The sequence below is a fragment of the Spermophilus citellus genome (genome assembly GCF_964194105.1).
Source record: "Spermophilus citellus genome assembly, chromosome: 2".
NCBI classification, from domain to species: Eukaryota; Metazoa; Chordata; class Mammalia; order Rodentia; family Sciuridae; genus Spermophilus; species Spermophilus citellus.
Window position 1 is genome coordinate 77,857,770 of NC_138183.1, and position 26,280 is coordinate 77,884,049.

At 38.7% G+C, this 26,280-nt stretch overlaps 1 protein-coding gene across 4 annotated transcripts in view; it reads left to right on the forward strand.

Annotated features, from left to right (window-relative positions):
- The window catches only part of PCSK5 (proprotein convertase subtilisin/kexin type 5), a 450,277-nt gene that overhangs the window by 18,100 nt on the left and 405,897 nt on the right, over positions 1 to 26,280 (forward strand). For all 4 annotated transcript variants that reach the window (XM_081278894.1, XM_081278895.1, XM_081278896.1 and 1 more), the window contains exon 2: positions 24,480 to 24,584. In XM_081278894.1, the coding sequence (XP_081135020.1) occupies positions 24,480 to 24,584 (105 nt within the window). The remainder of the gene's footprint in view (positions 1 to 24,479; positions 24,585 to 26,280) is intronic.

Below are 26,280 nucleotides of genomic sequence, written 5' to 3' on the forward strand. Positions count from 1 at the left end.
TGGTCAATAAAGGACTCATGATGATCAACATCTGCTGGGATGATTGACAGAACTCCAGGTGGTAGATGTTCCAATTGTCTGGGTCCTTGAGGGATCTGATGTGCAGCATGTCTAGTTCATCTCATGCTTAGTGGACACATGAGATGAACTAGAACTTTCTCATTTTAAGTTGATGAGTTTCATGGGGTCATTTGTTACTGCAGTGAAACCGTGTCCATCCTAATACAGAAGTTTAATCTCATTAGTTTTCTCTTTTGCTTCTAAATGGTAAAATAGGCAGACCTCAGTGATCTCCAGTTTACATTTTTCTCCTTTTTCAATTGGTTATTGTATGTGCCAACACCCAAAAATCAAACAAACAAACAAACAAATGAAAACCAGAAGCCAGATAGCAGGTCTTTACAAATATATATATAGATGTGATTCTGATACTTAAAGGAGATTTGCATTTCTTGAAGGAAACCCTGAAGGTCTTAGGGCTTAATTGTCCTCTGAGTTGCTTCCCTATCCTCATGTTGCATATTGATCTTGCCAATTCTGTGGATGAGATTTATTCTGTGAGTTCAGATTGGTGACTGGTGAGCCTGTTTAGAAAATTCAAATTTTTTTCTTTTCCAAGAAGACAGAAACTTATTGTATTGTAGTTTGCCTTTTTATGTTTTCCCCACCAAATGAAAATAATTGATAAATTTTGCATTTCAGAGGATTGTTCCAGTAGTCCCAGTTACTTGGGACATTGAGTCAAGAGTATTGCTAGAGTCTAGAAATTCGAGGTCAGCCTGGGAAACATAGTGAGATCTTGTCTTCAAAAAAAAAAAAAAAGAAGTTTTTTAATGGAGAATTATCTTTCTGCTTGCCAAAAGCACTTGCTTTTTGCTTTCTCTGAGGGCCACATTGTTTTTTCAGAAATATGACACCCACTGCTGCAGAATCTGCTTAAATTTGCCGCCTCTTTCTAGGGTACATTGTGCTTCAGCTGTTAGAGAACTAGCCTTTCAACATGTGGATATCTTACACTCACTGATTTATGTGATGTGGATACAGTAGGGAACATCTGAGATGTAAAATATGATGGCCTGATTCTCCAGCTGTTGAAATTAATCCAAAGTAGCAGATATTTCTTCTTTGGCAACACAGAATCAAAGCAACATGCAGTGATTTGGTTCGCCGATTTGTGATCTGCTAAAAACTGGAAGAACTTAAAATGGAGGGAGTAAGTGCTTCATAATGTGAAAAATATTCCAATATTGTGCAGTCTTGGGCAAATTAAGCACCATGAAAGTAGGACTATTTTGAAAAAAATTGATATACTGCATGTGGATGTGAGGATTTTTTTTTCTAAAATACCCTTTTATCAAAGTTGTCAAAATCTTATTTTGTTCAACCTAATTCTGAAAAAGGCAAAGATTATAGTGGCGCTCTGCCACTTTCTAGACTCCCAGCTGTGAAGATCATCTCTGGCATTTGTTCATTTTTTTCACTTGTAAATCTCCTTTGCAATCTGTCTGTCCTTCAATATTTCTTGAAAATATTTAGGATACTCCTACCATGCTGGGTAGTTGACTAAGCAGTGCACAGTACCCCCTACATTCTAGGAATTTGTATACTCACAGAAGGAGTTTATCAGCTTGCTTCAGAGTATATCATCCAGAACTCATTGGTTTGTCACCACAGTCATTATTGCTTATGAGGCTTTGAGTTAACTGGAAGGTTCTCCATCAACTGATGGGTCCAACCAGGGCCTGGCTGGTATAGCAGGGCTTCAGTCACATGCCTGGTGGTTGGTATTGTCTGCTGACTTGGGGGTGTTGGGTTACTTGGCCACATGTCTCATCCAGCAGGCTAGCTGAGGCTTCTTCCCATACTGAAGAAGGTATCCTTGGAACCAGACAGAAGCAGCCTCCATGTGAAAGTCCTTTTCAGATTTCTGCTTGTGTTTTATTTGCAAACATCTTATAGGTCAAAATGAGTCACAGGACTAAGCCAACCTTTAAGAAGTAGAGATATAGATTTCATCTCTAGATAAAAGGAGATACAAATAATTGGCCATATTTTGTGTTCTAGCATAGGGAGATTGCTACTAACCAAATGTAGAGAAAACAAAAGTGTGTCAGATGGTGGTAAGTGCTGTGCATAGAAAATAGGAAAGAAGAAAATAAGGGGCTGGGATTGTGGCTCAGCGGTAGAGCGCTCCCCTAGCATGTGCGGGACCTGGGTTCGATTCTCAGCACCACATACAAATAAAGGTATTGTGTTGTGTCCATCTACACCTAAGAAAATAAATGTTTTTTTTTTTAAAGAAGAAGAAAATAAAACAAAAAAGCAGGGAAGAAGAAATATCTAGGAAAAAAAGTTCAGTTGTAAACAGGATTGCTAGAGAAGTCTTCATAGGGAAGGTGGTATGAGCAAAGATCTAAAGAAGGTAGGGAAAGAAAGGAACCTCATAGACAGCTGGAGGAAGCAAAGTCTAGCAGAGGGAACGAAGGCGCTGGACAGGAGAGACATTGGTATGTTCGAGAATAGCAAAACACCAGTAGTGCTGAGGGAGCAAGGGTGGGATAGAGATGGTCCACAGAGGTAGTGCAGGTGAGTTGGAGAAGTAGATCCCATCCTACGGATCAGTGTTTTCCAACATTTTAATGTGCATTTAAGTCACATGTGGACCTCGTTAAAATAGAGTCTGCTTTAGTAGAGCAGAGATGGAGCTGAACATTTGCATTTTGAACAGGTTTTAGGTGGTAACACTGCTGCTGCTTGTCTGGGACAGCATTTTGAGGGGCCAACCAGGAGGTGTTTGCAGGTCATGCACAGTAAGGACTTTGGATTTTCTCTGAATGAGGAGGGAGGCCCTTAGACAGCTTTGAGCAGAGCTGTGACCTGTTCTCTACCATATGATCAAAGAGGGCCTTGGTTAAGAATGTTGAAGTACATGCCTCCAGGGTAAAGGAATGGAGGTACCCTTCAGTCTAATGTGGAAAATATGGTCTGAACTTAGCTTGCCAGAACTTCAATCTTTGGAAAGTTCTTTCCTCTACAGAGAGCTGTTCCTGTCTATTCTCAATGAGCAAAAAGTGAACCTAGACTTGGATTTCTCCTCACCCTAGTTCCACACCACATCTGTTCTAGAATGCACCTGCTCTGTCTCTAGGCATTCACCTAAATTCTCATTACTAGAGCTCTTCTGCCTTAGCTTTTTTCTTTCCCTGATCCTTACCTCCCTGCCTCACGTGGCTCTCAGTCCTGGCTTCACAATCCAAGCATCTGTAGCCTTTGTTGACACCTCAAAGAGTAATTGATCTGGGTTAGGGTCTGACATATGATAGTTCCCCTCTTCACTGTGGTTTTGTTTTTTAACAACAACGTCAACCTTGGTCTGAAAATATAATATGGAAAATTTTAGAAATAACAATTTCTAAATTTTAAATATTTTTTATAGTATATTATTTTCATTATTCTATTTTGTTATTAATTTTTGTTAATCTCTTCATGTGCCTAATATATGAATTAAATACATATTTATCCTAAATATGTATTTATACAAAAAAAAACATAGTATGTATAAAGTTTGGTGCTATCTGTGGTTTGGACCTCTGCTGGGTAGTCTTGGAAAGAGTTTCCTGTGGGCGAGGGAGGACTACTGTATGCACACAGGCTGAGAACCACTGTGCTCCTTCTTCCTCAGCACCTGATATGTTGGAGGTTGCCACAGAGCTCAGAGCTTCTCTTTCTTTGAAATGTCCACTCTCTCTTCATCTACTGTGGTCTCTTTCATTAGCAAAACACATGCATCATTAACTCATTTTCAACCCTACTCTGTTTTGATGCCTGGGTGGCCAGCTTTTGCCTAATTATAATCCATTTGCATTTGAGGTAGGGGATGATTTTTGAGTAGCTACAAATACATGAGTATCTAAGTGTAATGTTCAGTGTCACATATTTTTGCTTTTTTTGTGTGTCATTGCTATTGAGTGACTCTGTCCACGTAACAAATCTGTAGGTAAACTTCAGTGTCTTTTTTTTTTTTAAAGAAAGAGTGAGAGAGAGAGAATTTTTTTTAATATTTATTTTTTAGTATTTGGCGGACACAACATCTTTGTTTGTATGTGGTGCTAAGGATCGAACCCGGGCCGCACGCATACCAGGCGAGCGTGCTACCGCTTGAGCCACATCCCCAGCCCAACTTCAGTGTCTTACCCAGGGGAGAGGATACTGGGAATATGAGCTGGAAGATCAGTCATCTCTGGGTTGCATGTTTATAATCTCTTCTAATGAGCTTGAAATACAAAATGCCCATTTGAATTTTTTATCTCATTGTTCATCTCACATTGTTTATAATATGCTAGGAAATAACATACACTGTGCATTCCAAAACTATAGCATAGTTATATTTTGGTGTTGTTTGGAAACGTTTAAGTAAGCTACAGACTTTGGTATTTTTAAATTTTTGCAGTACATGAGGAGCTCAAAATATAGAAGTGGCTTGGGTCTGTCAACCTTTGAGAGGCCTTCCCCAAAGCCTATGTGATTCCAAGGAGAAGGCTTCCCTTCCCTTTTAATTTAGCTTATATATGTAGGTCTTTTTTGAGGATTCTGTTTATTGTTAAATGACTTTTTATTTTGTTTCTTTATCAGAATAGGAAATAAAGAAGAGTGTAATATAGTGCAAAATATCATCTGTGATTTGTGTCACAAATTTGCTGTATCATCATGTACTAGGAATTACTTGTCTGTGCCTCATTAACTTGTAACAGATTTAAACTAATTATTAACTCAACCAGATAGATTGACTTGAGTGTTATCATAAAGGGCTCTGAGATGGAGAGCATGACCAAGTTCCATAAAATTTATTGCTTAAACCTTGCTGCATCCAGCATTTTATTAAGGAGTTGCCTTTTGACCCCAAATTACTACACTGGAGCTTGGTATTATTTACTGTTGGGAAGAAATTGTGTGTGTATTTTAATTAACAGTAATTTTTTTTTTTTGTCTTGAAAGAAATGTCCTTTCCAATAGTCCATGGCTGTGGAAAATCCCTAATATTAGTCTCCTAAAATATAAATGCCCTTTAGGTAATTAGAGTTTGGAGAAATCATGTCGCTTAGCCCCCTCATTATAGAGATGAAGAGATGGAGGCCCCTAGAGCAGTATGGGTAGAGTATTGACTTGCTATTAGCAGATCTGAGTTCCAGTAACTTCACGCACTGATTATGAAAACAGCTCCTGATACTTGACTGGTTAATAAAAATGTAGAGAACATTTTCTGGTCATCTTGATTTTTGTAGGGTGTGTGTGTGTGTGGGGGGGGGTGGGTGTTTTAGTCATTCTTGCTAATCATTTTGTGTTTATCACCATTTGTGTTTCTTCAGGAGGCCTGTGGTGGGGAACTGGTCAAGGGAATTTGCCTGTGTACCTAGCTATGTGGCAACTGGGCATCAAGTTATCTAACTTGATTTTGGAGGCAATATTTTTATCCGTAGGTCTGTGGAAATCTGACCTTTGTGCTCCTTTCACTAAAATGCCTTGATAAAAATGATAGATACTTCTCCTTAAATTTGGTTCAGCAAAAAGTTTGAGGAATATTTCACAGTTCTATCATGGTGATTTTGGCAATAAGATAAATGATTGAAGAAATGGCTGACCCATGGCCATTTTAGTCAGTCCCTGGGAACCAGACAGCTCTTTCTTAGGGAGAATCAGAAGATTCATTCTGGGGAAGACTGGCATGGTCATTATTTTTGTAAGTAGGAATATGACTGTCTTATAATGGGGTACATTTACCCATGACTGCAGAACTCTGGGCCAGGAAGCTAAACTTAACTGTACTTAACCAATCTCGACTGTCTTATGTGCTTTGTGGATAGTGCACAATGAGGGGTAAGTTGCTGTATTCATCATGGTGAGCAGCATAAGTTCTGTTTATAGGTCTGTGGAAGTTATGTAGTAACTAAGATAATAGAAGAGACATATCAGCATATCGAATAGAGTCACTGTAGGAATTCAAGTTAACATGATACATTTGAAATGGGAGTAAGTGCGTGTGGTTGCCCAAACCATTCTCCACCCTAAGTCTTTATCACTTTGGTTTATTGAGGTTTTAAACCTATTTCACAACTTAGCTACAGAATGTTGGCATGTTAGAACTAAGAGGGAGGGAAACATGGGCAGTGCTGTTCTTTCACGAAATTGCTTGCATCTATTTGAACAATGCAAATGTAGCAATCAGGCGATAGGCAGTGTTTGCATATTAAAATAATTCATGGACTAATTCTCAGTCCTTTGGAAGCTTCAGATAGAAGCTTAATATCTATTAAATGCACTTGCTTTTTCTTCATTTATCTAGATATGAGGTATTTGTCCAGCTAAGTATGTCTTGGGTTACTGCAAAAATCTGTAAACATTGCAGTGATTCTTTTGGTATAACACTCTATTGGGTTTATCTTTTATGTCAACAGTAAGTACTTAGGAATGATAGAAGAGAGATACTTAAAACTCGATCTACTACGCCAAGTCCATTTTCTTAAACATCACTTCTAACTTTCTATTTTATAGATGCAAACATTTACTTGGTAGGCATAATGATTATTTAAACTCCCTGTTTTGTATTTATCTGATAGATATTGAAGCCCAAGCCAGGTGCTCAGATAAAGGTCAATGGACTTTTTATGTTGTATAAATAAATAAATAATAAAAAAGGTTTAGCCAGGCTCAAGAACTGAGATAAAGTTATTCTAGAATTATCAAGTTGGAGTTAAACTTCAGTAAAAATTCAAAGAATGATTCTTAAGGACAAGTTATGATATTTCTTAGGTTTAGTTTAGAATAGTGAGAGCAGCACTGAGGGTGGTGTTGGAAAGATCTTATTTCTGTCGTTTGCTGCTAGTGTAGACTTGGGTAAATCACTGAATTTAGTGAGGACTCACTTTAGTTATTTGGAGAATGGAGAAGAGGTTGGAAAATTTTTAAAAATATGTTTTGGAAGCAGTATTCATTCACTCACTTATTCTTTCCATAAAGATGTACCAGACAAATAATAGGCACCAGGCACTGTAATAGGTACTGGCCATGTGGCAATATTTTAAAAGTTAGTAAGGATAAACAGCAGAGAAAGTAGTCGGGGAAGGCCACTCAGGAGGTCAGAAAGACTTTGACTTCTGAGGAGATGATATTTGATCCAAGATGTAAAATATGAGAAGGAAGTGGGAAAAGGGAGCAGAAATAAAGGGAATGCCAGGCGGCTGAGACCACAAGTGCAAAGGCCCAGAGCCTGCAAAGGAAGTCGGTGGGGTTGGAGTGAGGAGCCAGAGGCTTTAGGAGACGGTAGTGGAAAGGTAAGTGGGAGCCAAATTTGGGGGCCTTCTCATGAGGCAAGTAAAAGCGTTTTTGATGCTATTATAAACATAACAGGAAGTAATTGACAAAATTTTATAAAGAGGTCTGACATTATCTCATATAAAACCATATGGGAATGCCCTTAAAATGGGAAAAGGTGTGAATGTAAGCATTTAATATTGCTGTTAAATAGGATAACCTAGTTAGATGAGTTAGATAATGATAAGATATTTATCCTGTTGACCAATTTTTTTTTAATTTATTTTTTGTACTATTGATTGAACCCAGGTGCTTTGCTAGCCTCCCATGTCACTGGGATTACAGGCTTGTATCGCAACTCTGGGCTAAAGTTGTAAAATTTTTAAAAATATGTTTTGGGAGCAAGTGAATGTAGAGGTGATTGGCAACCTACCTTGGTGATATTAATTCTTTCTAAACCCGATGTTCAGATTTTGTGTTTTTGAGCATGCATCCACTAAAGATCCAGGTGCCACCTGGGAACTAGCTAGCCTCAAGTGAAATACCCATCTCTAGGTAATTCAAAGAGTAGAGCATTAACTTGTGCAGAATTAGGAACTTATGGTGCTTGGATATCACGGGCAGATGTAGTGTCAATAAAGCAGATTTCAAGGGGAGACTGATTATTACAAATAATGCTTTGTGCTTCAAGACTTCTTGTTGAGTCTAATAAATATAGAATTTTTCTCCTAAGATACTTGTTGAGATACCAAAACATTTTACTTGAAAAAGGAAAGTATGTGCTGATCTTTATGGTATGAGGGATTTATTGGCAATTTAGAAATCATTATTGATCTCTCTATATGAGAAGTCGAAGCTATGAAGATATGGTCAACGAGAAGCAGAATATGGCAGCACCTAATGGTTATGGGAAGACAAACTTTTAATTTTTCATGGTTACAATAATCAGCATCCTTATCACTTGTGAATTTTTAGCTTCAAAACTTTACTCATGTGCCTAAGAGTGAACTGAGTTTTCATCAAGATGGTCTGTTATAGATAACTACACTCAGTACTGAAAAAATTTTTATTGTTTTTAATTATCTCCTAAAGTTGAGCTTGGATAAAAATCTTCTTGAAATCTAATTTCATTTTGAACATATATTGGGCTTCTAGCATCATAAAACAGAAATGAATACAGATCGAATGGGCAGAAGCAGGGTACATTTGATTACGCAGGTAAGGAGAGACAGTGATGAGCTTGCAACCTTTTTGAATGTTCACCTGTCACGTGTGGTGGCCACTTAGTCATCTCTTGAACTGAGTTGACTGAGCAGGGAGAAGACCAGATGCTGATCAGGTGTGGTAGGCTGGTAACTGGGCGCTTCTGCCAAGCTGGTAGGTAATGCCAATGTGTATGGTGCGGTGCTTCCCGTCCTAGGGACACTCTTAGAGAATCACTGATTTATAGACCTTTACTTGTTTTTAAAGACAGTTACATTAGGTGGATGTTTTACACCTCCTAGCTCTGAGCCATTTATGCCTTCTCATCTTTGTTTCAAAATTGCCAGCCATTTCTTTCAGAGCTTATAGTAGTTCCCAATGACTCCATCATGTAGCATAAACAGTTGTATTTTGTGGTGACTAAGATGGTCATGTTAGTGGAAAGTAGTACTTTACTAAGAAATGCTGAAATTCTTTATTCATTTCATAAAAGGAAAGCTTCACATATTGTGGATGAATCTCAAGGTAGTATTTGCACTGGGTAGCTCCAAGTGCTGAAGTGGCTGCTATGGCTTTAGGGAAGCTCTTTAATTGACTAAAACCAATCTGATAAAATATTGAAACTAAACAAACAACTTCTTAATTTTTTGCTGCCTCATTTGCATCACCTTTGTAAAAATCTCCCTTGATGACTGGGATTTTTTCCTAAGGACTTTTTCTTCTTTAAATCGGGTTTATTGAAGTATCATTTGCATATAGTACAATTTACTGCATAATTTGATAAGTTTCAACAAATGCCTATAGCATTGTAACCACCAGTATGATGAAGATATGTAAAAGTTCCGTAGCCTTCAAAAATTCCCTAGTGCTGCTTTTTAATCGGCCTCTTGCCTCACCCCCTTCCTCTGGCAACTACTAATCTGCCTTTTGGTCTATCTTGCCTCTTCTTGAATGTCTTTCTGATGAGAGATATATATTATTTTCACCCACAGTTTCTGACTCATAATTCCCTCTCCAGCACAGACTGTAGAAATTAGAATTTCTTTTCTTCAAGCAGATCATAGAAACTCTAATATTTCTCCACTTTTCTGTCTCGGAACTGGCCATCAAGAAATTCTCTGACCTATTCTGTCTGATAGTAGATCATAAGACTCCCATTTCGAAAGAGGTCCTGCCCTATACCTGGGGGGGAAGGAATGTTTGCACAGAGAGGCCAAGAAGAATCTGAACATCTGGGTCGCATATCACTTCTAGGATTTCTGGTTTTCCCCACTCAGTCTATTAGCATTAGATCATATGCTTTTCGTACACTCACATATCTGTCCCATGGCACAATAATTCTCACACAATGAAATTTCCATAAAACCCCCAAAGGACAGAGAGTTTTCAGAGGGCTGAAGATGTGAAGGGTAGTGTTCCCAGAGAGGGCATAGACCCTCCAAGGGACTTTGCTATATCTTGACCTATACATCTTTCATTTTTATCCTTTAAAATAACACTACTAAATGGAAGTAAATATTCCCTGAGTTCTGTGAGTTGCTGTAGCAAATTAATCAAACTTAAGGAGGGGCTTGTGGGAACCCTGATTCATAGCTGGCAAATCCTGGTCAGAAGTACTGGGTAAATCAATCTGGGGCTCGCGATTGGCCTATGAAGCGGGAGGAGGAACCGTCTTGGGGACTGAACCTTTAACCTGTGGGATCATACACTCTATCTAGGTATTGGTGTCAGAATTGAACTGAATTAGGGGGGCACCCAGCTGGTGTCTGCTGCAGAACTGGTCGCTTACTTACTGGTGGGGAGAAATCCCCACACATTTTGTGGTCACAGAAGTCTCTGGTGTAGATTGTTGTGAGAGCAGAGGAAAATGATTTTTTTTTTTTTGACTCAGTCATAGAAACAGAATAATATGTCATGTAGCCTTATGAGTCTGATTTATTTCCCTTGTTATAATGCATTTGAGATTTATCCCAGATTAACCAGTCACTAGTGAGCTCCTCTTTATTGATGAGTACCATCCTGTTGTATGGGTGTACACTTAGCTTATTTATTCAGCCTCTGTAGGGTACTGAAGTAGTTGTTTCCCATTTTTGGTAATTATGACTGAAGCCACTATAACATTCATGTGTAGTTTTTTGCGTGAATATATGTTTTCATTTTTCTCTGGGAAAATAAGGAGTTGTATTTCTGGGTCTTATAATAATAAATGAATATTTAATTTTGTAAGAAACTGCCAAATGGTTTTCTAGGTGTTCCCAACAACAGTGTGTGTGTTCCACTCACCACACAGCCTTATCATCACTTGGTATTGCCTCTTATTTTGACTATTCTAATAGGTGTACATTTCTGACATCTTGAACTAATACAATGGCTACGGTGGCTGAGCCCCAGGCAAGAGGATCCCAAGTTCAAGGCCAGCCTCAGCAACTCAGTGAGAGCCTTTCTCAAAATAAAAAGGACTGGGTATGTGACTCAGCAGTGAAAGGTAAAGGCCCCTCTGTGTTCAATCTCCAGTGCCAAAATATTTTTTAAAAAAAGATATTAGTTTAATTAGTTTTAAAATCAAATTAGGACTAGGGATGTACTTAGTAGTTGGATGCTTGCTAGCATACAGAAGATCCTGGGTTCAATCCCCAGAACAACATAATAAAATGAAAAAAAAATAAATATGTAAAAAAGAAAATTAGTGATTTTCTTATTAAAGTTATTAATTAAGTAGATAGGAATATATGAATGGATGTCACAGAATTCAGAGTAAATTGTATTTGTTCAGCAGGAGATGGCTGAATTAGAACAGTGGTTCTCTACTTCAACTGCATAGAATCACTTAGAAAGCTTTTTGAAAGAAAACACGGATGCCCTGGCTTTAACTCAGACCCTTAAGCCAGAATCTCTGGGTAGGTATGTAGAATGGGATAATGGGGAGTCCTGGCATTAGTATTTAAAAAAAAATCCCCATATAATTATAGTGCATAGCCAGGGTTGAGAATAAGTGGACCTAAAGAGAAAATGTAGGGCTTCAGGAGCTAGTTCTAGCAATATTTCCATCTATCAAACTATGACTATTTTCTGTTGGTTTCCATAGATGTGGAAATGCTTCAAGTTCCTAGGATGATCATTAATGAAAAAAGTGCAGAGCCACATGTAGGCCAGGTGTAGGCCAGGTTCTCTAGGTCTCAACCGGCTCTGCCCCCCGCCCCCACCCGTTTGCATGCATTCGCACATGCACCTTACAAGCAGGGGAAATAACTTAAATCCTAAGTAATAATTTCTTTTAGGTTCTCCATAAATTACTTACAGATGGGTTTTTTTAGAAACTTAAGAATAGCTGACTACAAATAGCAGTGATAAATGTTTTTATCTGAGGAATATAGTACAAGGCTTATTTTATTTATTTTATTTTATTTTTAAGGGCACACGTATTCATCTTGGATGAAACTGGAGTGAAGAAAATAAAAAGCTGACATCATTTCAAGGTCATTCTTAGATAACTATTACAAACATATTGTAAGGTGAATGTTAAAGCAAGTCCTTCCATGTAGTGTACAAATATGAACATTTCTTAGAGAACACTTGGGGGAAGTATTCTGATTTGGTAGAGAAGGCATGAATTTCAAACTTGTAGTTGATACAGTGGGGTTGACAGGACCAAGTCAGAGTATTATCTCTACATTAGCAGGGACTGTTTTGTTCTCTTGATCTGCAGTGTCTTTGGAATGGTGCTTGGCACATAACACACACCCGGTAAATAAACGAATGTCTAGACAGGCTATAAAAGCATAGAGTAGAATATAGAAAATGAAATTCAACATTCAACAGAAATGTAAATTTCTGTCATTTACATTTAGGGATTAAAAATACAGATTGGAGGGGAACCAAATTTTCAAGGGTTTCTGATGATTCTTTAGTTCATTCTGCTAAAAATATTTCAATTTTAAGCCATTTTATCAGACCTGCATTGCCAAGGGAGACCATGGTTTCATGGACTCTGTCCTGGCTCTGTGATACCAGGGTTGAGATGTGTTATGTTCTAGGCTCTGAGGTTTCTGGGGAGATCTTACAGATGTTGGCTTCTTTAGGGGAGGCAACCTGCAAAAGATTTGTTGCATGAGGATAGATGGAGAAGTTTGGATGTTCAGGGAACAGGGAAGAGCCAGTAGGGAAGCCCTGGCTGCCTGGCATGTTGCAGAGGGATGGTGCTATCCTGCAGGCTTCGACTAGGAGCAGTGAGTGGATTTAGCCTAATTATTGGAAAGAACCTTCTAACAAATGGGCTGCCGAACAAAATGCAGTGCTCTGTGACAATGAGGAATGAATCTGGCTTCCAGTCGGGAAAAGTCACTAAGGTCTTTTTCTACGCTGAAATTCTGTGATTTTCTTTGAGGCAGATCGCATGGCCCTTGTGAATGGTGGGACTGACAGTAGGTTTCTCACTTGAACCTGGGAAAATTTGGTGCTGACCCTTTTGCTGTGTCTTAGGTTTCCTTGGTGAAATTGTGTTTCTCCTTTGCTCAGGATTAGTAGCCAAGACATTTTTATTGCTTACTTTTAATAGGAACTTTTGGAACTTAGGTCCTCCTACACCTTTTTTTTTTTTTTTTTTTTTTTTTTTTTTGGTCAGGTGGCTTTAGAGTAAAAGGATGAGGACTTAACATTGGTGAGGGCAGAGAGGAGGGATGGAATGGGGTGGGGATAACCCTGAGAGTGTGCGTGGATGGAAACACATATAACTCTACACAGCCATTTGAATACATTTTAAATCAAATCAAAATGTTGTGACTAGAAAATGATTAGACTTTTAAAGTTGGACTGACCTGGCTTGGATCTTTCCTTTCCTTTCTTTTTTTTAAAATTAATTAATTTATTTTAATTAGGTGTGTATGATAGCAGAATGCAGTTAGATTCATTGTACACAGTTGCAGCACAACTTTTCATTTCTCTGGTTGTACAAGATGTAGCATCCCACCATATGTACAGTCATACATGTACCTGGGGTAATAATGTCCATCTCATTCCACCATCTTTCCTGCCCCCATACTCCCTCCCCTTCACTCCCTCTGGATCTTTCCTTTCTTGATGTACTATCTCTTCATTTTCAGCTCAGTTATTTTGTCTACAAAATTAGAATAATTTTCTTCCTCTGCAAGGTTTTTTGGAAGATTAGACATAATGTAGGGAAAGCATGCTGTAAGTTTTTATTATTAGTAGTATTAATTATACATTAGGTTTGAATGAACAAACCACTTACTAGCTCCTTTTTTTACTGAGAAAATTTGCTTCATTTTGGACTTTGGATAGTTTTGAGGATTAAATAAGATCATGCTAACAAAGTTCTTAGCAGAGTACCTGGCCAATATTAAACACTATATTATATTGATGTAGCTATTTGGAAAATGATACTGAACACTCGAGTGCTAAAAATTTATGAAAGATAAAAAGGACCAATTACAAATAGTCTCTTCAGTTTCATTCCCTTTGTTTCTTATGGGTGTCTAGAGAGGTACTAGTTTCTACCTCGTTTTAGGTTCTTATGGTTGCTGTAATGAATTACCACAAATTTAGTGACTAAAAATATAATGTAAATTTATATAAATATATAAACTTCTTAACATGCAGTTCTGGAGGCCAGAAGTCCCAATCTAAAAGTGAGGTGTCAGCAGGGGTATGTTACTTCTGGAGACTCCAGAGGAGACTTCGTTTCCTGCTGTTGCTTCCCAAGGCCTTCTTCATTCCTTGGTTTATGGTCCCTTCCACCATCTTCAGAGCAGCAGCATAATTTTCTCATCTCTCTCTCTTTCTTCTTTGCATCTGCCTCTTTCTCTCTGATCCCACTTCTGTCATCCCATCTCCTTCTCTAACTGCTGCTTTCTCTTTCCTTTGTAAGGACACTTAAGTTCCCCCTCTATAGTCCAGTATAATCTCCATCTCAAGATTCTCAATCACTCTGCTTCAGAGTCACTTAAGCCATAGAAGGCAACGTATCCACAGGTTGTAGGGATTAGGATGTCGATGTTTTTGGGGAGCCATCATTTATCCCACCATCTACCTACACATTATAGAGATTATACAGCTGAAATCACTGAGATTCATCTTTCCTTGAGCGCTTCTGGTTTTTAAAAAAGACTTGCTGGAATTATTTTGAATTGAAGCACTCAAGTGCTATTCTCTGAAGAGCTCCAATATTGAAACTAAACCTGAAGGAATTTAGGACAAAAAAAAATCACAAGAATTTTCTAAATCATTGATTTGAAACTGATGTCTAAAAAGATATTGTGTCATTGCATGGCATTCCATGGGTCTGTACAAGTGCACCTATGAACCTTGGTGCCAGGATATTGTGCTTGTTTAACTTAGAACACCCCTTGAACCTTGAAGATACCTTATTTCCAACACTGACACTAATGCCAGTTTCCTGGGGACCATGGTAGAGCTGGGCATGGAAGCCAGGTTTCTTGTCCCCACAGACTACAGGGAGGAGTTCTCCCTTGCTCTTGGAGGTACTTGGCAACACTTTCTTTTCCCATCTGCTGAAACGAGATAGAAATATCACTAGAAAACATCCCCTTTTTATGGAACTTTTAGAAACATGCTTTTTTAAGATAATAACTAACATATCAGGATAGATGTGGTTTTCAGTCTTCCTTAGACATTTTTTAAATTTTCAACATATTTTAGGGTAGTTTAAGAGGTTTTGCTCTGGAATTAGAGGGCCAGCATCAGATGTGGCTTCCCCTTGTAATTGGCCCTAGGAAAGTTCTTAAACCTCATAAGCTTCTGCTTTTTTGTGGGTAAAGTGGGGTTGGTGACACCTGCTGCATACTGCCGTGAAGCTGCAGGGCCGTGGTGCCTGCCACTTGCTGTGTACTCCAGAAACGCTAGCCATTCACCAGCTCTCTGCATTTCCTCACCTCCTAATAGAATATTTTAAAATTAATTCTACAGTCCTGTTATCAATATCACTGTTGTTCAGTGATTAACTGTGTCAAAAAAAAAAAAAAAACCAAGGAGACTAAAAAACATAAAGGCAGAGTTTAGCGATTATGTAGTTGTTAGTGATAGAGTCTTAATTTTCCACATGTCTACATGTGGTGTTTCATTTATTCACTTGCCACTTATTTAGCATAAAGCATATGTTATGTGTCAGTGGTCTATGCAAAATGAGCTATGAAAGCATGAAAAATAAACCTTCCCTCAGGTGTAGAGACATGACCACTGTTGCTTTGAGTTCTTCCAGGTCAGGGGTCGTGTTATGGTTTGGATATGAGGTGTTTCCCCAAAAGCTCTCGTGTTAACACAGGGATATTCAGAGGTAAAATGATTAGATTATGAGAGCTGATCAGTCCATCCTGGTTTGAGGGGACTGACTGGGTAGTAACTGTGGGCGCGAGGGGCATGGCTGGAGGAGGTGGGTCACTAGGGTTCATCTTCCCTGGCTGGCCCCTTTTCCCCCTCTCTCTGCTTCTTGGCTGCCATGAGATGAGCAGCTCCACCAGGCCCTCCCACTATTATGTTCTGCCTCATCTGGGACCCAGAACAATGGAGCTGGCCCACCATGGACTAAATCTCTGGAATAATGGGCTCAAATGAACTTTTCCTCCTCTAAGTTGTCTTTGTCAGGTATTTTGGTCACAGCAACCAAAAGCTGACTAACATAGGCCACTTGTTCACTTTTGAATTTGATAGTTACTGGGTGTGGCTGGCACTGTTAGTAAGAGCGAAGGATAATGCAGCAGTGAATAAAACAAAAACCCTCCCCTTATGGGAGGGAACATTCCAGGGTAGGAAGAAAAACAATAAAGGAGACCAAAAGAATGTGTGATGTGGTAGGTGATGATCCATGTTATGGAGCTAAATAAATGAGGGTGTTGGGTGTGCCGGAAGGTTTATCATTTTCAACTGGATGGTCAGGGAAGACTTCCTAAGAAGGTAGTATTTGAGCAAACACCTGAAAGCAGTGAGGAAGTGAGTCATAGCAGTTTCTGGAGGAGAATTCCATGCAAAGCAAAATAGATGCAAAGGCCCTGAGGTTGGGAGTTATCTTGATGATGATCTTCTCCCTGATTCTTCTTTGAGAGTTATGGAGTCTGGAGCACAGAAGGAAAATCATTACAATTATTTTTTAACATTCTCACATTTGGTTCTTCCTCATCACAGAGAAGATGGGAAGAAGCGAAAGATGGATGACAGCATCCAGTTCCAGACAACTGACTTCTTCCATTTCTCAGTTTCCAAGTCATTCTCTGGGATAGAGGAGATAGCCAGAAATCAGAAGAGGGCAATTTATAATTTTTTAAAAATATTATTAAAGTGCAATTTGCATTTCCCAAATGCAGCCATTTCTGTGTAAGTTGGACAAATATTGACGAATATATATGTCCAGGGATGACCTAATAAATATATAACTTACTCTTTAGGGAAAAGAAAGCCCCAGTGTGTAGCCTTTGCCAGTGTTTTTTTGTGAAGTAAATTCTTCCATCATTGTTGATATCAAGTCATCAATCTGATGTCGCTGGAATGGTTTTGGGAAAAGATGTGGGTGGATCAGTTGGCTTGTGCAGACTGTAAGAAGCTGGTCCCAACACACCTCTGCTCTTACCATGATGAAAGTATTATCATAGTCAAGATAAAAGGCATGTTCGGCACATTTCTCCAGGTCTCTCCCAGTCAGTCCTCCTCCCAGGCTTTTGCTGGTCTGTTTCCTATTATTGCAAATGAGGTTTATCTATTCTAAAATTTCATATGAATAGAATCATACAGAATGTACTCTTTTGTGTCAGCATTATATTCTCTGCATATATCAATAGTTTGTTGCTTTTTTGAATTTCTTCTTTGCAATGTTGGGGATTAAACCCAGGGCCTTAGGCATGCTATTCAAGTGCTGTACCACTACTGAGTTCTCAGCTCCTGTTTCTTTTGATTGCTTTATATTGTTGGGTAGCATTCTTCTATATGGATATTCCAAATTTATCCATTTACTCACTGGTAGATATTTGCATTGTTTCTAGTTTGAGTCTAGTTTCTTTCATATTTTTTATTGGTGTATTGTAATTATACATACTGGTGGGGTTCATCATTACATATTCATTGTTACATATTTGTACACACACACTATTTAAGAAAGGTGTTGTGAACAAAGAAAAAGGTTCCTTGTTTTGTTTGTAAATATATTTTCATTTCTGTGTTGCAGATACCTAGAAATGGAATGTGTAGGTCATGAGCAGGATATGTTTTACAAGAAATTGCCAAATGGTTTTCCACGGACCTTGAACTATTTTACACTCTCCCTCGCAACGTGATGCTCCACGATTTCATGAAAACTTGGCATTGTCACTCTTTTTAATTTAGCATTCTAGTGTGTGTGCAGTGTTGCTATGATTTTTATTTCTAATTGAGCATCTTTTTCATATACTTCTTGGCCATGTGTATATCTTATTCTGTGAAATATCTGCTCAAATTTTTACCCCCTCCTCCTTTTTTTGGGTGGTTGTTCATTTGTTTGTACAATGGAGGGTAAATAACTTTTCAAGTGCAGAATTTGGAGATATCTATAAATTGGAGAGGGCAGGAGAAAAAACAAGGCAGACAAGCAGCCTGGGAGAACTGAGAAGTTTACAAAACAGTGTGACTTCAGCTTTGTAAATGGGTGACTGGCTATCACTGGAAAGTCCTGTATTCCAGGAAACCTGTCAGGTCTGGCCAAACCCTCTGTAGGGTGAGGTTTGGTCATTCTACAGAACTATGTAGAAGGAAGATGCAAACTATATGCAGGAAGACATTCATTATACTGGTGAAATTGGTGATGAATGACCACTGGAAATCCTCACAGCTCTTCATGAGGACAAAGCCAGGGTGAGAGGTGGGTCCCAGGCCTCTCTGCTCTATAGTCAGTAGCTCCTTGGTGATATGAGAATTTAGGGAGATTGGGAATATTGTCTTTTGCTGCTTGGAAAAGAATACACAAAATACTCCAATGACTTTTTTTTTTTTAAATTAGAAGCACTATAGACACATCCATTTGGCTTAATTAATAATTTGCTGATCAAATGCCAGTTGCCTTGAGAGGGCTAAGACATTGAGCCTTCAGTCATTTATACCTTAATTTAATTTAGTTTATGTAAGCTTTTCCTAGGAATATACTTTGGTTTGAAAGAGGGTACTACTAGGAAAATTCTGGATTCAAACGTGAGGAGCTCCCTATTTAGGAAGAAAAATCACCCAAACTTGACAGAATTAGGAATGAAATGTGAAATTCATCGACTTATGCTGTGTGTAGAGTTGTGTTGCCAGGCAGAATAGAGTGTCTGTGTGTGATTGTACAGAAAGGGAGCTTAAGAGGCTGAGAGAGGGGAAATTGTTCTCTTTTTTCTTTATGTAGTGTTAAGGAAAAGGTTGGGCTTTGATCTATCTGCTATTGATTTTTTTTTCTTCATATACTCACATTGTTTCTGATTTATTTATAAAATGTCCCTGTGTTAGTTATATATTGTTCCTTGTTTTAGCCCTTGTTGCTATTGCATAACATAAACACAGTCATCTTTTGTTTTACATTACCCCAGAGGAACTAGATGGAATGCCTGCTTATAGATAATATTGCTGCTCTGTTTTCATACACTGTCTTTCTTTTTAATAACTCCCAACATGTTATGACATTTTTCTTCTTAATGTTTATTAAATGCCCTCAGCATGCTCAGTGCTATTGAAAGAATAAAAAAGACAATTCTTGCCAATAATAGATGAGAGATATAAGTATGCTTTTAAAAGTGTGTGTATATGTATGTAGACATATATATATATGTGTATATATATATACATATATATGAATATATGTAACTTTTTTGGCCTGAAAGATGATTGATTACTTTGTTTGGATGAGGCAAAATAATTGGACTAATGCATACTATTTCTTTGATGTTGTTTTGCAAGCAAAACAGAAAAAGCATAGTGATGTTTCAGCCCACAGCTTTCAGAACCATAGCTCTGGCAGAGTGGCACTTCAGTTAAGATAAAATTGAACCATTTTTGCTAAAATTAGCCTTAATTTGGTAGTTCTAGAGATTTCGAACCACATATGGCTCAACTATATGTGATGCTAGTAATTCAAGGATTCTGATTTTTAGATCCTTCATTTGTCAGTCTTTTCTGAGATCCCATTGTGTGTCAAGTCACGTACTGGGAGCTGGGGATAAAATGTTGAGCACAGCAGATGTGTCCCAGGTTCAGTGGAGCGTGCAAGCAGGTGGGGTGAAGACAGGACCAGCGCTGTACTGATCAGGGTGTGTGCACTTGTGACTCCATGACGTAATCTAGTGAATGAAGCTGACTTCTCTGGGGAGTTTTGGGAGACTTCCCACTAGGGGTGAGACATAAAGGAAGGGGAAGAGGATAGAGGCAGAGGGGTAGGTAAGCATGACACAGTCAGGGAACTAAAGATAGACCAGCAGGCCTGGATCCAGAGAATGAGAAGAATCCAAATTTGAGGTGAGGCTGCAGAGAGAGGCCTGGCCATATCCTACAGGCTCTGTAGTCAGAGTAGGATATTGGTCTTTGTTCAGTGAATTTAGTAAAACATATTGAGTACTTTCTGGCATCGTGTACATTTTTAGTATGATATTATTATTCTGATGTACTTTTTGAAACTACATTATGGAATAGTATTAAATGTTAACTAATAATTTTGTTATTGTCCTGGGGATTGAACCCAGGGCCTCATGCATGCTAGGCAAGCACTTTACTGCTGAGCTGTACTCTCCCCCTTAACTAATACTATTTAAGAGCAAAGGGAAGCACAGAAGGATTTTAGGAAGAGGTATGACATATAACCCTATAGCTAGATTTGCATTTTGTAAACATCATTCTAGCTACTATATAGAAAACAGATTTGAGAGAGGAGAGTGGTGCAAGTACTTATGAGAAGATCAAAGGAAACTCTTGTACTTCAACAGGACATCAGAGTTGACAGGGTGAGTCATTCATCAGCCTTTGGCTCATTTGTGCCTATGGCCCATGGCTCAGAGGTATATAACTGAGATCTCTTTGTTATGCAAGATTATGTAAAATGTATAGCTACTTTTTAAGTTCCAGCCTACCCAGTTTTGGATAGTCAGGGAAAACTACTACAGAGAACTGCATTTGCTAGTTGGGCTAATTTGAAAGACATTAGACTAATAGCTTGTAGAATTAATCATGAAGGTCAAGCTTCCAGAAATGTTCTTCAGAGCCATCCTGGACCTTCATGAGGATGGCCATTTCTGCCTTAGTCAGAAAGCTAAGGAATGAGGAAGCTACCTTATGTTGCCACTGTAGCTCTTTAATAGTTACTTAGCAGCTTATCAAAAAATATGTTATGCTAAAGGATGCCCAGATGGCTAGACTTCAGCCACCACTACCTCTAAACACATAAATGCCCCTAAGGGCATATCTTGTGGTGCTCAACTTCTTTGAGTGTCTGACTGACACAGCCTGAGCTGTGTCCAGGCCTGAGCTTCAGGAATTTTAACATTTCATCTGTGCAATGCAGGAAGAGTCTCCAGAAGGGCATTGAACTGCGTCATTTGAGTCCATCCACAGGATCCATCACAAAACTAAGTTCACCCTGATGCTAGTGGGCATTCTCCAAAGATTCATATTTTACCACCTCACAATCAAGCCTGGCTGTATATTTAGGTACTCCCAGAGATTTGGTAACCTTATTCATCAGATTAGAGCTAATGCTATTTTATCTTCCAAGGATTTGGGGGATTAAGGTAAATGGAGCATGTAGATGAGCAAAAAGATGCCTGACACAGGTAGGCATTTATAAAATGAGACGTGACCCAATAAATGAATACTGTTTCACAACTTTATAAAGGAAACAGAATCCCTAAGAGATGGGGATAAAGTAGAGCTTACTATTACAGAGATTGGATGAATTGAGTACATGGGGTCCTTGTGTGTGTGCTATTTTATTTTTTTCACTTTTAGTTAGATTTTATAATTAAAAAAAGACTCTAATGTATGCACATAAGGTACCTATCCTTACAACTATAAACATACATAACATAGATTTTTTTTTTCCTTTTTCTCTCTTCAACAATTTGGTCATATTGTACACATGTTTTTCACTTTTGTAATTTATCTTTTTCCTCATGATGAACTTAAAGGTCAGTCTATTTTCTATATTTCATATAGAATTAATGACCTATCTTATCCATGGCAGCTGATTGTCTGCCTTCTTTTGCTTTCCAAAGTCTGTTGTGACATCCATCCCTGAATGTCAGTGACTGTCTTTGCAGAATACAACTTGGGAACTGGAAAGATTGAGTCAAAGGTCAGATGCAGTTTATAATTTTACTGATATCATCAAATGTCTCTTCAGATGGCCCACGTTATGCTTTTTACTAATCCTGAATAAATTACATTTGTTGCCTACATATTCTACAACCTTGTTTTATCAACCCTTTTGATTTTTGCTAATGAGATTGGAAGGTGAGACTTATATGGGCCAAGAGGAAATGTCCCCAAGGGTTAGAGGTTAAGGATTAATTAGAAGGAAGATAAGAGGTTAGTGAAAGTAGGATTTAGATATAAATTTAGAAGGGAAATAAATAATCTCCCAACAGTTACTAAGAGCTAGGTGCTGACTTGCCCTGGCAGTTCACACGTTGCTTTCAGTCCTCATGAACCACATTAACCCAAACATTATTGCCCGTTTTACTCTGATGCTCCGTCTCCGTCTACTTTGCCTCCCGTGTTCTTCCCAGTTTACCATTGAGGACAGCAACACCTAGAGAGGAAATGATTTGTCCAAAAGCCCAGATGAGCTTGAGTCAGGACAAAATTTCCATTTTCCAACCCCTGCATTACTTTGGAACTGTTCTGCACCACTGAGAGCTCAAAGGACCTTTAGGTTCCTTCAGGATGTGTGTGTGTTTCACCTACAGCATTGAGCTTAATAATTGAGTTGAATTCAACCATTTCCTATAATCATTGGGGTTCTATTACAGTTGAGTAGCCATGATCTTAAGCGCATGGGTATTTTTGACCTTGGTGATGGTTAGTTCTAAGCATCTTCCTAAGAAAGTCTGTGTTCTTTTCTACCAGAACTACTCTACTTACCCAAGGAATACATGTTGACAAAAGCTACATGAGTTGAAAACTCTTAAGCTTTGGGGGATTTTAAGGTTTTCTTGTAAAAGATCTGTAGCCACTCCTGAGCTCTACCCTTTGTCCTCTGGAATCTCAAAGCTGGCCAGTAAAATTATCCTCAAACACTCCTGGAGGCTAGGCTGGCCTCGGTGCCCTCCTTCCTCCTCCTTTTCTGCTGCTGCCTCAGAGTCCAGGATCACAGAGGTTAGAGGATTCAGCTGGGGTTGCTCCGCCCTCGCCTCCCTCTTGTTTTCAGAGTCCAGAATTCCTTCTTATAGATCAGGCTATTTCCACTTCAGTCAAAAATGTGAGGATTCCGATTTTCTTTCAGATTTTACTGGTGACACAACATTCACTTACAGCACCAAGTTCCAGTGATGGTTCCTAAATGGTACAAAAATTGGGTGGGATGATGGTTGAGAATGTGACAAAAAGAAGGGAATTAGAAATAAATCTTTTATCTGCAAAGAATTAACCAGGGCCAATGACTTTTTTGGGGGGCAGGGGGGGTAGCAGGGATTGAATTCAGGGGGACTTGACCACTGAGCCACATCCCCAGCCCTATTTTGTATTTTATTTAGAGACAGGGTCTCACTGAGTTACTTTGTACCTCACTTTTGCTGAGGCTGGCTTTAAACTTGAGATCCTCCTGTCTCAGCCTCCTGAGCCGTGGGGATTATAGGCATGCGCCACTGGGCCAGGCGGGCCAATAACTTTTTTCTGTCAACTGAAGAAGCCCAATATTGTATTGTATCAATTGGAATTCATCCTGATGATGGTAATTTTTCTAGGGTGGAGCCATGAGTGTTCTGGAGAATTAGACATTTACTGTATTTTCCCAGAACAAGTACAATGTCAGTATCACAGAATAGAATACGAGCACTACAGAAGTCTTAGAAATCAACTAGCCCCATGTATAATGTTATAGAAAAGGAAACAGGCTTAGTAAAGCATATGCTATGTAGCTCTAGAGACTTGAGCTAAAGCTTGAAGCAAGCTCTCCTTCCTTTGTGATGTGGTTCAATATTCATTCTGTGATCCACATTTTATATAATCTGCTGAGAGAATATGGTTGTTTGAGAGTTTGTTCATTTGTTTTTTTTTCAAAGTGGACTGAGACTTATTTTCAAAACTATCCTAAAGAGACCTGTTTTTAACTTAACCAAAGGGGTACATAAACATGACAATGGAAGTGTTCATTAATAAGTTAAAGTGGATTTGACTGTTTTAACAGAGAAAACTGAACTGATAGGTAGGATATGTGATTTTTATTTCATTTTAGAAATTGCCATTCCACTTTTAGTTTTGCAATAAATGAATAAGGGCTATGCATTTATACTGTCTACTGAAGTCGGGGAAACTAAGTAGTGTTATCTTTGTGAATGATCAACTGCTTACAGTGTGTTTCAAATTAACTATATAAATAATCTAACAAGGTCCTTCATTGTGCATTTCTTAGAGCAAACAAAATGCAATGTGTTTTTATAACCAGATAGCTATTTGATTTTTTTCCCCACATTTGGATATAGATTGATATAGAATTACTTAAAATGCTGCATATAAATTAAACATTAAGAAGGAGCTATGGAGAGGCTAAGCTGCCCATTATAGTCTTTAGTTCCACAGTCACTGCCTCAAGGACACTCCGTTTCATATCACATGTCCTCCTTTTGAAAAGTGATCACCAAGGTTCAAGTAACATTTAAACACAGCGGGCACCTGCATAATTTATAGACCTCTTTTTGTTTTGTGTTCTTATTTTAATGAAAAACAGGGAAGCAGAAGACTGTTTTAAACTTTTAACATCTTTCTTTTGTGCTTTCCCTCCCACCTTGCCTTTGCAGATTGGGGCCCTGAAGGACTACTACCACTTCTACCATAGCAGGACGATTAAAAGGTCAGTTCTTTCGAGCAGAGGAACCCACAGTTTCATTTCAATGGAACCAAAGGTAAGAAGAACCAGAGGGTGGGGACCAAGAAGCTAAGCTTATGCATTTTTCATTGGTGATAACATACTGGTAGCTGATGACCGGTATGAGGCTCAGATTTCTAAAACTGTCACACTATCCTTTGGTCCAGTGTCCCTACTTCCTCTTCTGATGAAAATAGGCAATGTCTTCATTTTTGACTGATGAACCAGTATCATCCCAGTGCAGAGCAGCCTGGGGGTAGCCACAGGCATGCATTTGTCATGGAGAAATGAGAGTGGGCAAGGAGTTGGGAAGATGGATTGACTGAGAATGATGGAAGTAAGAATGCCATGCCATCAACCTGTTACATATAGTTCAGAGGTTCTGTGGGCTCCACTGAAGGAAGGATTTCTTCTAGAACTCTTAAATCAGACCTTGGGAATCACCATGAGTCCTTGTGACTTTATCTGGTTTACAGCCCAGGACAAGACTCTGTCTGGGACAGGAGAGACGCTTGAACCCAAGAGAGGTAGAGGATGACTCTTGGCTTCTGTGGGTTCACCTGGTAACTTTTAGGTTGGGCAGACAGTATCCATTCCTGGGAGGAGCCTAGAGGGAAGTATGACCTGCATACCTTCTCCCATGAGCAAGGTGGGGCAGCTTTGGCAGGAGAAATGGGAAGCTGGGAGGTGTAAGGGAGAAACTGATTGCAGAAGCTGACTCCAGGGTTGAGCTAAATATCTGTCCTTATTAATTAAATTGGATGAAGAACTGAGTTATACTGGAAAACGAATTGACCTCTCAGTCATGGCAAGTAAAGAAGAAGAGGGAGAAGCTGTGCAACTATTCCCAGTTCCTCTAAGGGCTCATGGCACATTATTTACTGATTAGGGTATTTTGCCTCCCTCTCTACCCCCTGCCCCATTATGCTTTGGATTTGCCCTAAGTGCATCTTTTTATATAAATTGGTGAACAGGTCTCTACCAACAAGCATAGCAGTCTCATCTAAAGAGGCTTTGAAAATGGTATTCCTTATTAAAGCAAAGAGGCTCCTATTTGAATTAATATGCAAATCAGGTTTGAAATGTGGAGTCCTGCCCTTTGTTATGTGCCATGGTTTAATTTTTCTCTGGAATATTATGGCATAGTGTTCATGATTATGAAATTGTATCTTGGTGGTGAGTAAAAGCACATTTGTTTAAGTTCCCAATTTTCTGTGAGTTATAGGAACATTCCCTAAAACTTACACTTGAGTGACCTATAGATTGTATTTTTTTTCCTTCATCTCTATTCTGAAGTTAATTTCTCTGGCAAGTTAATCTGAACAATCTTGAATTAGCTACATTTTTGAAGCAATGCTATATTTTTTTCATCTCTTAAACAGACTGTCTTGAACTTTGATAATTAAAATGATTTCAATTTCAGATCCCATGTGCAGAGTCAATGTGAATTTGAAAAAACTAAGTACTAGTTGGTTTGGGAAGTAAGAACAGAATGTAATGAGACATTGTTTTCATGATGAAAGATTTACCGAATAAGGAGCTATTTCAATTCTTACTGTTATCTTGGGCATCTTGGTTTTCATTTCTTCTTATCTCAGTACATGAAATAGTTTATGCATGATCCAACAGAGACCTTGCATTCTGGGACACATAGTACCTGGAACATTACACCCTTTCTCCCTCAGTTCAGAGGAACTGGGCCATTTTAGTCCAATGCAATGGTACATGCTCCA